At 46.2% G+C, this 14,779-nt stretch overlaps 1 protein-coding gene across 1 annotated transcript in view; it reads left to right on the top strand.

The window, feature by feature from the left end:
- MCCC2 (methylcrotonyl-CoA carboxylase subunit 2) overlaps positions 1-14,779 on the top strand; it is a 115,232-nt gene that overhangs the window by 58,578 nt on the left and 41,875 nt on the right. Inside the window, exons 11-12 of the mRNA XM_075326965.1 lie at positions 3,745-3,811; positions 9,876-10,032. Coding sequence (XP_075183080.1) covers positions 3,745-3,811; positions 9,876-10,032 — 224 coding nt within the window. The remainder of the gene's footprint in view (positions 1-3,744; positions 3,812-9,875; positions 10,033-14,779) is intronic.

Below are 14,779 nucleotides of genomic sequence, written 5' to 3'. Positions count from 1 at the left end.
TCTCAATCCTCTCCATTCTGCTCTCCAGGGACTCCTGAGCCTGCTCTGTGGCCTCAATTCTGTCCTCCAGTACCACCATTTCCTCCCTCAAGGCAGACAGCGCCATCTGCTGGGAGGATTCAATTCTAGCTACAACGTCCTCCAAATCTTTCTTGCTGGGGAGGGCCAAAATAAGCTCTCTCAGGGCTTGTATGTCCCCCTGTGGGGGGCCAGCATGCATGTTGTTTAGTGTAGCCTGAGATTCCGTGTGCCCCGTGAGCGGGGGGGTCCCCTGTGTGCAGAGCATGGCTGGTATCCCCGGGTCTGGTGATCCCCCCAGGGCCCCCTCACTATCCACAGCAGCGTGCTGCGAGGTAGGCTGAGCAGCCTCCCCCCTCCTCCAGTCCTCTGTACCTGGGCCCGCTCCGTCCAGTGCCACCGCCGCCTCTGTCCTCCGATTCTCTGCACCGCTGATCCCCTGCACTGCTGCACAGGCTGTGGGAGAACGCCGAGCGGCTCCTGGGGAATCCCCAGCTGGAGGACGCCACGCGCCCGCCGGCGCCATCTTGCTCCGGACCGCCTGCGGAGGTTCAGAGCCCGGCGCCGTCAGGAACCTTGTGAGGCTCCCCTGGGGTCTCTGACTCATCACCGGGGAGGCAGAAGCGGGCGCTACCCCCGGTTTCTTCTTGGGGACCATCCTGGGTAAGTGGGGGCTGCAGAATATAATAGTATTAGGCTGTGGGCGCAGGAGCTCTGGGATCCAGCGTCCTCACGCTTCCATGTCAGGACACGCCCCAAGCTGGCATATTCTAATGCTTATTCACTATGAATGGTGTTTTTGGTCATAAAGTCCTCCAGAATAAAATGATTTGAGGTGTCCTGCCGCTAGGAGGCCAAACAGTCAGCTGTATTCTTCACGTAAACCTGTCATCAAGTGTTTCCAATGTTCCAGGGTTCTCATTTATATCAATAACCTTTTGTGAGCTCTGCGCTCACGTTGGGATCTCTAGAGGCAGAGATGCTCTTTGTCATCGCTCTTTGCTCCGACTCTTTGATGTCCTGTTGCCTAAGAATGCCTGAATATGTGAAAATGCCATCCCTGTTATCTGGTTAAAATCTGAGAATATTAAAAGCTTGAAAAAAATCTGCAAGGAAAGAAAAAGCTTCTGAGTGTTCATCTTTTTCTGTTTGATATCATTGGCGGTTTTTTTTTTTTATATATATATAAAACAAAAACAATTACCTTATCCTCCTGGTCGTAGCATTTTCCAAGTTACTGGGATCTGAAGGCACCGTATGAGGGCAGCGCATATAATATTATAAAATTCCTGCTGTCACTACATAGTGGTCTTTGTCCCACTGTTATTTCTACAGATCCCCTTTACCTCTCACACTTGCTTGGTTCGGGCGAATTTGCCATCTCCAGACATCTAACTGTATTTACGGACAGTCCCGTCAGTAGAGTTGGGCCATGCAGGGAATAGCTGATAGGGAACCACCCAGATAACCGTTTTCCCAGTTTCTGGCTCGTTTTTCCAGTATGGTTTCTCAGGATCACTCTGGCATAGATGCAGGGAAGGCGCCTGTCTCTCCCATTCATGTTACATTTGAAGAAATTAAATTTAATTAAAGCTACTATTGCTCAGATTTATTGCATAGTGGTATGATACTTATAGAATTGATGCAATGTAGTGATGGGCAATCTGGCTCTTTTTGGTGATCCGGTTCCCATGGCTCCGCTCACCAAAAAGAGCCGGATCTTTCAGATCGTTCTCGGCTCCTTATTAAATATGTGTTCACCCAAGGTGAACACATATTTAAGATTATAGTACCGCCGCAAAAACCCCGCCCACCGGTGGCTAAACCCCGCCCACTTACAAGTGACCAATTAGATACAGTAGGCGGACTTTAGCCGCAGGTGGGGGTTTCAACGGCGAAAAGAGCAGTTCAGAGATTTTAGTGGCTCTCACTGGTGATCCGGCTCCTGTCGTTCACGACCGACACATCACTAATGTGATGTAAAACATGCTCCCATCAGTCGGCATGGCACAAACCTTCAGGATACTGTACCGAACAGTAGACAATATACCAAGACCAGCCCTGAAATAGAGCGTATCCTGTGTGATGGACTTGCACAGAGTCATCACTTATTATGTTATGTTCGGTGAACAGCTGTGCTGTATGTGCACTGAAGATTGTATAACCTTTAATGTACGAGTCCTTTTACTGAAAACTCAGTTTGCCAGTAGCCAGTTTACCGGTCGGGTCTGCCGCAGTGCACCTGTTTTATAATGAGTGAAACCTGATCTCAGTGAGTTCACAGAGTTGGGACAAGTCGCTTGTTTTTATCCATTATGTAGAACTCCGAGCATTTTCCAGATTAATTTTTCAATATTGAGATTAATTACAAGTGAGACGCGTTACTCATGTGTACACAGCTAGAGCTGTACGGTGAATGGGTCCATCATCAATGTGATTCTGGCCACAGTGGGGGCTTGCCAGGTTATTTGGTATTCATGTCACCTCTCAATTCATATGCTGCACTGTATGTCATGTTGGCAATTATTTTTTTCCATTATAAGAATATTAAGACCATTATAACTCTCCTGTAATATTGTCAGGAGACGTGTACGGAGAATACTCTAAGGGTAACTGCCCACAATCCGTGTTGGCAGCATTTTGGATGCACAGTGTATTCGGTGCTAGTTTACAAGTCACAGCATGTCAATCTATTCTTACAGAGATGCTAGTGTGCTCAGTTGGAGAAACAAAAAAAAAATGCTACATCTACAATCCTGACCATGGGCACGTACAGCGTATTCTCCCGCCTTGGACGCTGGCGTCTCCAGATGAGAAATTACGCTGCGTCCAGAATGCCAGGAAACCTGATCTTGGGCACGTACCCTTAAAGGGAATTTGTCATCAAATTTTTGCTTCCTTATCTGAGAGCAGCATAATGTAGGGGTAGAGACCTTGATTCAAGCAATGTCACTTACTGGGCTGCTTACTTGCAGTATTGATGTTTTATCTACTGCACATCTAGCAGTTCTCTAAATACTAGGTGTATAACCCAGCCCACACCGCTGATTGGCATACACATGATCATATATAAATATGCTAGCAATAAAATATGGTTTATTTCACAGCAAGACAACAGGACTGAGAGTTGAGATGTGATTTCTGAGACTCACAAGCTGCATTTCCCCCATTGCATTTTCAGAGCTTTTGATACTTTTTTGTTCAGTTACCCAGTGTTGGGCAATGCATGTGTCCTCAGTGGGGGGAGGGAAAAATCCTCAAAATCCTCTACCTGGCAGTGGGGTGTACCTTCATGAGGACAGATCAGGCATGTGGGAAGAGAGGTAGTGGGCACACTTTCATACACATTATATGGTTGTCATGTCCGGCCAATGTTAATCCTATGTGTTGGGCACCCTTCAAGTGACAGATATTAGATAGGGAACCTGCGGACAATAGGTCCATATCGGAGGGTGTTACAAAAGATAGTAAACTTCCTCATTACTGAAACTTTTATTTTTATGAACTCTAACTTGATAACTAATCATAATGATGACTTATGGGAGGTGATACAATGAGACATTCCCATTGATGCCTATGCTGTAGACTGTAGTTTACCTCTGTAATTGCCATCAGTAATTGAGATGATTGTTTAATAACCACAGTTATTAAAAACAGATGTTACCTGTAACTTTCTAATTTAATATAATAGATAGTAATACATCTCACTTTTTCCCCCTTATACAGGGAACCCACTTTATTCAGCTGTGCTGTCAAAGAAACATTCCCCTCCTTTTCCTGCAGAACATTACAGGTATTACAGACAATTGCTTATCTAAAACCAATAAGATAAAAATTCTGATTGTTTTTGTGTAGTATGCGCAAAAATGTGTTTACAACTGCATTAATGGGTCCTCCTCAGCAGTCCCTTACATCTGCATTAATGTGTCATCCTTAGCATATCCTTACACCTGTATTAATGGGTCCTCCTCAGCATATCCTTACACCTGCATTAATGGGTCATCCTCAGCATTTCCTTACACCTGCATTAATGTGTCATCCTTAGCATATCCTTACACCTGTATTAATGGGTCCTCCTCAGCATATCCTTACACCTGCATTAATGGGTCATCCTCAGCATTTCCTTACACCTGCATTAATGGGTCATCCTCAGCAGTCCCTTACACCTGCATTAATGGGTCCTTCTCAGTATTTCCTTACACCTGCATTAATGGGTCTTCCTCGGCATTTCCTTAGGCCAAGTTCATGCACCGCAAATCCACAGCTCTTTACAGTACAATACAAGTAAATGAGTTGTACAAAATCTCCATCCCACATCATGGAAAAAATCCACGCGAAAATGAAAGCATGGTGCAGATTTCAATGCAGTATGGATATTTTGTGGATTTTCGATTTCACTGCAGTTTTCACCATTTTCAATGCTTAGTAAAAGTAGTAGGGTGAAATCTGCAAAAAAATCTCTAGCTGTGGAAATTTTTTGCAATATGTGAATCTAGCCTTAGGTTTTGTGGTCATTTAAATACCAAATATAGACCAGTCTGCAGCGCTGTCCTTGCAGCTAGATATAGTACAACCTTGGTAAGAAAGACAATCATATCCACCAGTAACTACATTGTAATGGATCTGGTATGTCTGTCTTGGCTCTGGCATAAACAAAAACTATTGTTACCAACTGACCCTGCTTGGGTTTTGGTCTTTTGTTGTGAAGTTTAGTCCTTAACCAAATCTTAAGGAGTGTCTGACGCAATAGAGCGGTGTATTCAAGAGCCTCCTTCAAAGGAGTCTATTAACATGAAACTGCTCATTGCTATTTCCAGCGCAGCTGAGACCTGTTTTGTACAGAAATAAGACATTGTAAGGGGTACGACTAATAGTATACACTATAAAAGGTTAGACATTTGATAGAGCTGTATACCTTATGACTGCTGCTGTAAAGACCACTTACGCAGTTTACATTTTCTGGGTTGAAAACAAAGCAAATGGAGGCAATACTCCTGGTTCACCTCGGTGTCTTTCTCAAATGGTGAAATATAGACATTGGGGTTGTGCATACACAGGTATATGATCATACTGTACCGATATGGCCCGCTGTAGGGGAGTTATGGCCCGCTGTAGGGGGGTTATGGCCCGCTGTAGGGTTATGGCCTCCTGCACGGTTATGGTCCGCTGTAGGGTTATGGCCCACTGCACCCTGAAAAGTAAATTGAGGACTGAACCTTCAATATTGATTCAGATTTTTTTTCCATATGATTCTTTATTAAAGTGACTGTCTCATCACAAACATCCCCTTAACCCCTTAAGGACGAAGCCAGTTTTGTACTTAATGCCCAGGCCATTTTTTGCAATTTTGACCAGTGTCACTTTATAAGGTTATAACTCTGGAACGCTTCAATGGATCCCGGTGATTCTGAGATTGTTTTTTCGTGACATATTGGGCTTCATGTTAGAGGTAAATTTAGGATGATATTTTTTTATTTTATTTGTGAAAAAATCTGAAATTTGACAAAATTAAAAATTTTGCAATTTTCAAACTTTTAATTTTTATGCCCATAAACTGGAGAGTTATGTCACACAAAATAGTTAATAAATAACATTTCCCACTTGTCTACTTTAGATCAGCGCAATTTTTGAAACAACATTTTTTGGGGTTAGGAAGTTAGAAGGGTTCAAAGTTCATCAGCAATTTCCCATTTTTTCAACAAAATTTACAAAACCATTTTTTTAGGGACCACATCCCATTTGATGTGACTTTGAGAGGCCTGGGTGACAGAAAATACCCAAAAGTGACACCATTCTAAAACCTGCTCCCCTCAAGGTACTCAAAACCAGATTCAAGAAGTTTATTAACCCTTCAGGTGCTTCACAGGAACTAAAGTAATGTGGAATGAAAAAAAATAAAAATTAACATTTTACCTAAAAATGTTACTTTAGCACTAATTTTCTTACTTTTTCAAGAGGTAACACCAAAAATTGGACCTCACACTTTGTTACCCACTTTCTTATGAGCGCGCCGATACCCTACATGTGGTCAGAAACCTTTGTTTGGGTAAATGGGAGAGCTCGGAATGAAAGGAGCAATATTTGAATTTTGGAAAGCAAAGTTGGCTGAAACAGATTACGGGCACCATGTTGCTTTTACAGATCCCCTAAGGTACCTAAACAGCAGGAACCCCCCTCAAGTGACCCCATTTTGGAAACTAGACCCCTTAAGGCTTCTATCGAGGGGTATACTGAGCATTTTGGACCCACAGGTACTTCACAGATTTTGATAACGTTACTTTGTCATATTGAAAATTGTAATTTTTTTTCTCAAAAATGTTGCTTTAGCATCAATTCTCTCACTTTTTCAAGAGGTAATTCCAAAAATTTGACCCAAATGTTTGTTACCCACTTTTTTATGAGCACGGTGATACCTCACATGTGGTCTGAAACCTTTGTATGGACAAATGGGAGGGCTTGGAACGAAAGGAGCAATATTTGAATTTTGGAAAGGAAATTTGGCTGAAAAAGCTTGCGGGCACCATGTTGCATTTGGAGGACCCCTAAGGTACGTAAACAGCAAAAAAAACACCACAAGTGACCCCATATTGGAAACTAGGCCTCTCAAGGAATTTATCTAGATGTTTGGTGAGTACCCTGAACCCCCAGGTGCTTCACAGAAGTTTATAACGTTGAGCCATGAAAATAAAAAAATAAAATTTTACCACAAAATTGTTACTTCAACCAGGTAGCTTTTTTTATCACAAGGGTAACGGGAAAAAAATCACCATGAAATTTATTGTGCAATTTCTCCTGAGTTTGGTGATATCTTATATGTGGTGGAAGTCAACTGTTTGGGCACACGGCAGGTCTTGGAAGGGAAGGAGTGCAATTTGGCTGGAATAATTAGTGGACGCTATGTCGCATTTGGAAAGCCCCTAAAGTGCCTAAACAGTGGAGGCCCCCCACAAGTGACCCCATTCTGGAATCAAGACACCTCAAGGCTTTTATCTAGGTGTATATTGAGCATTTTGAATCCACGAATACTTCACAGAATTTGATAAGCTTAGGTTGCCATATTGAAAATTTTCATTTTTTTCACAAAAATGTTTCTTTAGCATCACATTTCTCACTTTTTCAAGAGGCAACAACAAAACGTGGACCCCACAGGTTGTTATCCAATTTCTTGTGAGCGCAGGGATACCCCATATGTGGCCAAAAACCTCTGTTTGGATATATGGGAGGGCTTGGAATGGAAGGAGCACCATTTGAATTTTGGAAAAGTTGAAATAAATTGCGCGCACCATGTCACATTAGCAGGGCCTCTTGGGTACCTATACATTAGAAACCCCCCACAAGTGACTCCATTTTGGAAACTGGACCCCTCAAGGATTTTATTCAGGCGTATAGTAAGCATTTTGAATCCACAGGTACTTCACAAAAATGTTGCTGTAGCAACAAATTGCTCACTTTTAGGCTATGTGGCCATGATCCAGCGACACGGCGTCCAGTGCACAGTGTCAGCCTTCCTGCAGAGATGTGAGTGTTGTCCACGGGAGAACGCAGCTGCCCATGCCCATGATTTGGGTTCAGGCTGCTGTGGACTTTAGCTCTATTCTACCTGCAGAGAACACTCATCTCCGCAGCATAAATTGACATGCTGAGGCTCGGGAAGCTGCGCCACAGGTCAGTTTATGCTGCGGAGAAAAGAAGCACAGTGGGCATGGGAAAACACTCTGCGCCCAAAATGCTGCAAACCCTGATTGTGGGCACATAGCCTAAAATGCTACAATGGATGAATGGATAGATGTCAAACATATATAACGTCCCACCCCCTTGCATATTCTAAGCTGGCGCCCTTTAGTGCCTTTCATGTGCCACTAAAGGGTGCTAGCCTTGTATTTAGCCCAAAAAGAAAAAAAAATAATTAAAATAAATGACGTGGGGTCCCCCCTATTTTTGATAGCCAGCTAGGGTAAAGCAGACAGCTGTAGCCTGCAAACCACAGCTGACAGCTTCACCTTGGCTGGTGATCAATTTGGAGGGCTCCCCAAGCTGTTTTTTTTTTTTTTTAATTATTTATAAATAAATGATGAAAAAAAAAAAAACAAACATAGGGTCCCCCCAAATTAGATCACCAGCCAAGGTGAAGCTGACAGCTGGGGTCTGGTATTCTCAGGGTGGGAAGAGCCATGGTTATTGAACTCTTCCCAGCCTAAAAATAGCAGGCCGCAGCCGCCCCAGAAGTGGCGCATCCATTAGATGCGCCAATCCTGGCGCTTCGCCCCAACTCATCCCGCGCCCTGGTGCGTTGGCAAACGGGGTAATAAATGGGGTTGATACCAGATGTGTAATGTCACCTGGCATCAAGCCCAGCAATTAATTATGTCACGGCGTCTATTTGATACCAGACATAACTAATTGACAGTAATAATAAAAAAAATTGACGACAAAAAAAAAAATTATTTGAAAAAACACTCCCCAAAAACATTCCCTCTTTGGCCAATTTATTGAAAAGAAAAAAAAAAATCGGGTCCCTGCTGTAATCCATTGTGAAAGTCCCGCGGCGATTCTGGACCTTCTAGAATATGGGGGGCACGTTCAGGGAACGTATCCCCCATTTTCTAGGAGTGCAGACCATCCATTTGAGGAGAGTGGGTGCAAAGAATTTGCACCCACCCTCCCCGGGTCACAGCTGCAGACTCTGTGCAGCCGCAGCAGCAGCAGCAGCCAGCGTCTGAGTCACAGACACAGGAAGCTCACAGCCGCGCTCTGCAGTGTGACCGGCGTGCACTGTGAAGGAGGAGGGGGCCGCGGGGGATCAGAGCGAACAGGTACGGGGGACACCGGGGAACACCGGGTTGGGAATAGGGGGTGACCTGCCAGGCCCTGGGGAGCAGGTTTCTGTCGTATGTGTCATAGCACATGCGACAGAAACCATAGGAAAGGGGGAAATGCGGCCGGCGCGCTGCTGTGCGCGCCGGTATGTGCGGCGCCATGTTAGATTTTCGGGAGGGAGGGGGTGTGGGGGGACACTTTGGCGACACCGGGGGACCCGAAAGGACTGGGGGAGGAGATTTATCTCCCATCTGACATGTTTGTTTATGCCAGATGGGAGATAAATGATTTTTTACCGGCGCGGTCATTTACTGTAACCTGATCATCGGTATACGGTGTATACCGGTCATCAGGTGAGCGGGGACCGGGAAAACCGGCCAGAATCATGATCTCCAGGGTCTCAGCTACCCCCGGCAGCTGAGACCCCGGAAATTTTCTGACTCTGGGGGGCGCTAGACCCTTTTTTCCGACCGCCATTAAAAAGCGGCAGATCGGAAGAAGTACCCTAATTTGTCGCCGTTAAAAGGCGTATCGGCGGTCGTTAAGGGGTTAAACATGACAACCAGCCAAACAATTGTCTAATTTTATTACAAATTTGTCATCCGCTCTGGAGAAAACGTGATATGTCACACATGGAGTCCATGTAATACAATTTCTGAGATTTGCAGAGGAATAGTTGTGCGTTGTTACTACCTCTCTGCTCTGGCTCATGGAGCAGGACATTAATCTATGAGCTCCATATTTTTTCAGAGAATGTAACTTGTATTTAAAAAAATAATCCAAAAATCTAGTAGTAGAAATACAGAGCTGGTCCATCTGATGCTGCAAGTTGCAATCTTTTCTTCACAGACTGGATGTACAAGTATTCTTCTGCTTTGTCTGCTGCTGTAGATTGTTAGCTGCTTATCCAGAACATATTTCTGTACAAAAGTCAAAATTCATATAGAAAACTTTTCACAGGAATTTAGACTATTTGGCCTTTTATTTTGTATTATGCACTTCTGGCTTTAGGTAATAGCCGATGAATACATTTATTTCAGGTTTTATGGTTGGTCGAGAGTATGAAGCAGGAGGAATAGCCAAGGATGGAGCGAAGATGGTGACTGCAGTAGCATGTGCAAGCGTACCAAAAATTACATTAATTATTGGAGGCTCCTATGGCGCTGGGAATTATGGGATGTGCGGTAGAGCCTACAGGTGAGTGTTTTTAGAAGCAACAACTGCATTTTGTAAAAAATATATCAAAAATCAAAGCGAACAAATAACAATATTGTATATTATGGAACATTTGAACAGTGTCAGATCGCTTAATAAAATGTAGTAATTGGCCAAAGAGGACATAAGCAATCCAGAACATGTCTAAATCCTAGGTCACACATAGCGACGCAGCAGTGATCATGACAACGATCTGACCTTATCAGGATCGCTGCTGCGTCGTTACATGGTCGCTGGTGAGCTGTCAAACAGGCAGATCTCACCAGCGACCAGTGACCAGCCAGCAGCGACGCGTGGAAGCGATGCTGCGCTTGGTAACTAAGGTAAATATCGGGTAACCAAGCAAAGTGCTTCGCTTGGTTACCCAATATTTACCTTGGTTACCAGCGCACACCGCTTAGCGCTGGCTCCTTGCACTCGTAGCCAGAGTACACATCGGGTTAATAAGCAAACCGCTTTGCTTATAGTTACCCGATGTGTACCTTAGCTACGTGTGCAGGGAGCTGGCTTCAAGAAGCTGCGGACGCTGGTAACGTAGGTAAATATCAAGTAACCAAGCCTTTGCTTGGTTACCAGATATTTACCTTGATTACCAGTGTCCGCAGAAGCCGGCTCCCTGCACATTCAGATCGTTGCTCTCTCGCTGTCACACACAGCGATGTGTGCTTCACAGTGGGAGAGTAACGACCAAAAAATGGTCCAGGACATTCAGCAACAACCGGCGACATCACAGCAGGGGCCAGGTCGTTGCTGGATGTCACACACCGCGACATCGCTAGCAAGGTCGCTGCTACGTCAGAGAATGGTGACTTAACAGCGACGTCGTCGTCGTCGCTGTCATTGTGTGTGACATGACCATAACACACATGTAAGAAAGTTGCTGCCTCCAGACATCATTGGTGGAACCACCTTCAGGTTTCCTTACCCATCCCTTCAAGGTTTCTGACACATTTCTCTGAGCACACTGCCATAAGTCATTCATAGAGGAGTGACATAGGCAAGCCCCTGTATGTGCCGATGTACAGTATATTCCATGGTAGAAGGTTCATCTTTCCTCACAAAGCAGCACTTCTGTCCATACAATGGCTGCTGGTTGAGGGTCATGTAACCAGACCAGTTCATTAGCTCCACGGATAGAAAAACACTTCACAAGGAAAGCTTATTTTCTAGTGGAGGAGCTGATGGACAGGTCTGGTCACCAGCAGCCATTGTATAGACAGAAGTGCTGGTCAGTCTGTGAGGAAAGCTGCACTAACGAGAAAGTGGCCGACTCCTTTACGATTTCCCAACTTTAAGATAGACCATTTTACGGTAACCTTTTCCCTGACCTGAATAGTTCCCGTGGCACAGATCCCGGTTGCGAATGTAGAATGAAAAAAATGTCCCCTTCCCTGCCCCCTCTACTGCCTTCAGCAAGTCTGAAGGGGGAGAGCGGATCAGGGGAGAGTAGACATTGCATTGTTTACATATTATAGATTTTATGTATCACATCTGCAACGTAAAAAAAAAAGGGGGGGTGCGAATTATGTGATTTTATTCTTTTGATTTTTATTTATTTTTTATAAATTCCTTTATTGTTGTAACTAATGACTCAAAATATGAAACTATCTTGATACTTAGCTTTCCCAGTGAATACCAGACAACAAAAAAGGCAGAATTGTTATTTTTCTGTCACCTTATCTGACAAAAAAATGAAATAAAAATCGTTGAAAAAGTCACATATAACTCAAAATAGTACCAATAAAAGCTACAATTCATGGAGAAATAAGCCCTCATACAGCTCCATCAACAAAAAAAGATATCTCTCCGACAAAATGGCAAAATAAAAAATATATTTATTTCTTTATCGTTCCTATGGGAGACCCAGACCATGGGTGTTTAGCTTCTGCCTCCGGAGGACACACAAAGTACTACACTTAAAAGTGTAGCTCCTCCCTCTGAGCTTATACACCCCCTGGAGAACCAGATCTAGCCAGTTTATCGCTTTGTGTTCAGGAGGCATACATCCACAGATGCATTCTCATCTGATTTTTGATTTTTGGAAAGAGTTTGAAGAAAAGCGGGTCCAAGTCTGGACTCCCGGCATGTCCCTTCTCACCCCACTGTGTCTGCGGTGTTGTTAAGGTTGATTTCCAAGGCTGGAGCCTTACATGCCGCGCTTCTTCACTATCCCTCCTGGGCTCTGGCTTGAAGTGGGAGCCAGCACGGTCTCCATGCTTGGCAGGAGACCGGTCTCCATCCGCAGCCCTTCAGGATCCTGCTGGACCGCAGCACTCATCCCCAGGGACTTGGAACCCTGCGTCTCAGCAAGCTAAGTACCTGAGACGTTTATATATTGGGGGTCCCTGTACTTTATTGTTGTGGGAGAGTGTGCTGACTGTGTTTTATGACATTTCCGGCGGGTTCTCTGGCTGTCGCCTGAGAACCGCGCCGATGGTGCCTGCGCGCTGGCCGCGCTGCTCAAATTTAGGCCCCGGCTTCGCCGGAGGCCTAGTTTCGGTTTCTCTGCCCTCGCATGTCACTCATGCAGAGGGACAGGCTCGGCTCCGCCCGGTGGCCGTTCAGCACAGGGGATGGACACTCCTCACTGCAGTGTGTGTCTCCTCCCCTGTAGGTCTCTATGGCCCTCCAGATCCCGCTCCTCAAGCAAGTCCCACCCCCTCTCTTCGCTCCGGCGGCTATTTTCTCAGCGTTCTCTCTGCAGCAGCGCTGGTCTGCAGCATCTCTGCTGAGTTGCTGTGCTTGGGGGTCCGGGCTTCGGGATCTGGAAGGCACACAACACCGCTCCAGCGGCCTGGTAAGCCACAATCGGTCTCCGGTTGTGGACCTCTGTATATACTCTCTGGGGTTCATTCTCTGGCAGAGCCCCCACTCCAGCAGCATGTCTCACACGAGGAGCAAGGCTCCAAAGCTGTATTCAGTATGCACTGCATGTAAGCTCCTGCTGCCTGAACCGAGCATAGTCCCACATTGTGATGCCTGCTCTAACCTGGCGGTGCCTCAGCCTGGAGTCTCACCCCCAGTGGTCTCTCAGGCTGCTCCTGCTCCTGTGGCTGAACCCCCGGCTTGGGTAGAATCCTTTTCTAGGTCTATCTCCCAGTCTTTTGCCGACTCCATGGGACTTCTGTCCAGGACTTTGCTGAACATGCATCAGCCCCTTTCACAGGGTGCCTCTGCTGCTAGGGGTCTCTCAGGACCGGAGCTCACAGAGGATTCATCATCTGGTCCCAGACCCCGTCCTTCTAAGAGGAGACGCAGGGTTCCCTCTCCTTCCTCGTCCCGCGGCTCTGATTCTGGAGCTGACTCGCAGGATGAGGAGGATGTCTTTACGGGGGGCTCGGAGGTTAACTCCATGTGCCCCATTGATCTGTCCAAAAGTGACTCAGATGTTAGTGATTTGATTGCGTCCATTAATTCTGTACTGGATCTCAATCCGCCAGTATCAGAGGAACATCCCTCTCTGGCAGAAAAGCACCAGTTTACCTCGCCTAAGAGAGTAAAGAGTGTGTTCTTTAACCACTCCAGTTTTCAGGCCGCTGTGACCAAGCCCAGGGCGTGCCCTGACAAACGCTTCCCTAAGCGTGGTTCTGATGACCGTTTTCCCTTTCCACCTGAGGTGGTCAAGGAGTGGGCTCATTCACCTAAGGTAGACCCCCCCCGGTGTCTAGACTCTCAGCCCGGACCGTTGTATCAGTGGCTGATGGCACCTAGCTTAAGGATTCCACAGACCGCCAGATTGACCTTCTGACCAAATCTGTATATGAGGCGGCAGGGGCCTCGTTCGCCCCGACTTTTGCAGCAGTGTGGGCTCTCAAAGCCATCTCTGCTTCTCTGGAGGAGATGCATTCCCTCACTAAGGAATCTATGCCTGAGATGGTTGCCTTAACTTCCCAAGCTTCGGCTTTTTCATCCTATGCCATGTCTGCCATGCTGGAGGCTTCTCACCGCACTGCGGTGGCTTCGGCTAATTCCCTCGCTATCCGCAGGATCTTGTGGCTTCGAGAGTGGAAGGCAGATGCTTCTTCTAAGAAGTACCTTGCGGGGCTCCCTTTTGCTGGGTCCCGGCTGTTCGGAGAACAGCTGGATGAAATTATTAAGGAAGCTACTGGCGGGAAAAGTACTTCCATGCCACAAGCCAAAACCAGGAAACCTGTCCAGGGTAGGAATCAGTCGAGGTTTCGTTCCTTTCGTTCCTCCAACTGGTCGTCCTCTAAGCCCTCGGCCTCGTCCACTAACACTGCCAAGGACCAAAAATCCAGCTTGCGCACAAAAGCGTGTCCACAGAAGACCGCAGGTGCTGCTGCCACTAAGGCAGCCTCCTCTTGACTATCTGTCCGCGCCAGCAACGTCCTTAGTCGGTGGCAGGCTCTCCCACTTTGGCGACGTGTGGTTTCAACTCGTCTCCGATCAGTGGGTGCGGGATATAATCTCCCACGGCTACAGGATAGAGTTCTCTTCCAGCCCGCCAAACAGATTTTTTCTGTCAACTCCCCCCTGCTCCAAGGCCGCCGCCTTCTCTCAGGCCGTGGCATCCCTGCAGGCCAACGGAGTAATTGTACCGGTTCCCGCCCGGGAACGGTTCAGAGGTTTCTACTCAAATCTCTTCTTAGTCCCCAAAAAGGACGGTTCCTTCCGGCCCATCCTGGATCTCAAGCTTCTCAACAAGCATGTTATGGTGCGGCATTTTCGCATGGAGTCTCTGCGGTCAGTCATTGCATCAATGACCCAA

This window comes from Anomaloglossus baeobatrachus, chromosome 1 (assembly GCF_048569485.1).
Source record: "Anomaloglossus baeobatrachus isolate aAnoBae1 chromosome 1, aAnoBae1.hap1, whole genome shotgun sequence".
Lineage (NCBI taxonomy): Eukaryota > Metazoa > Chordata > Amphibia > Anura > Aromobatidae > Anomaloglossus > Anomaloglossus baeobatrachus.
Note: the sequence above shows the minus strand (reverse complement) of the source record. Positions and strands in the feature narration are given on the sequence as shown.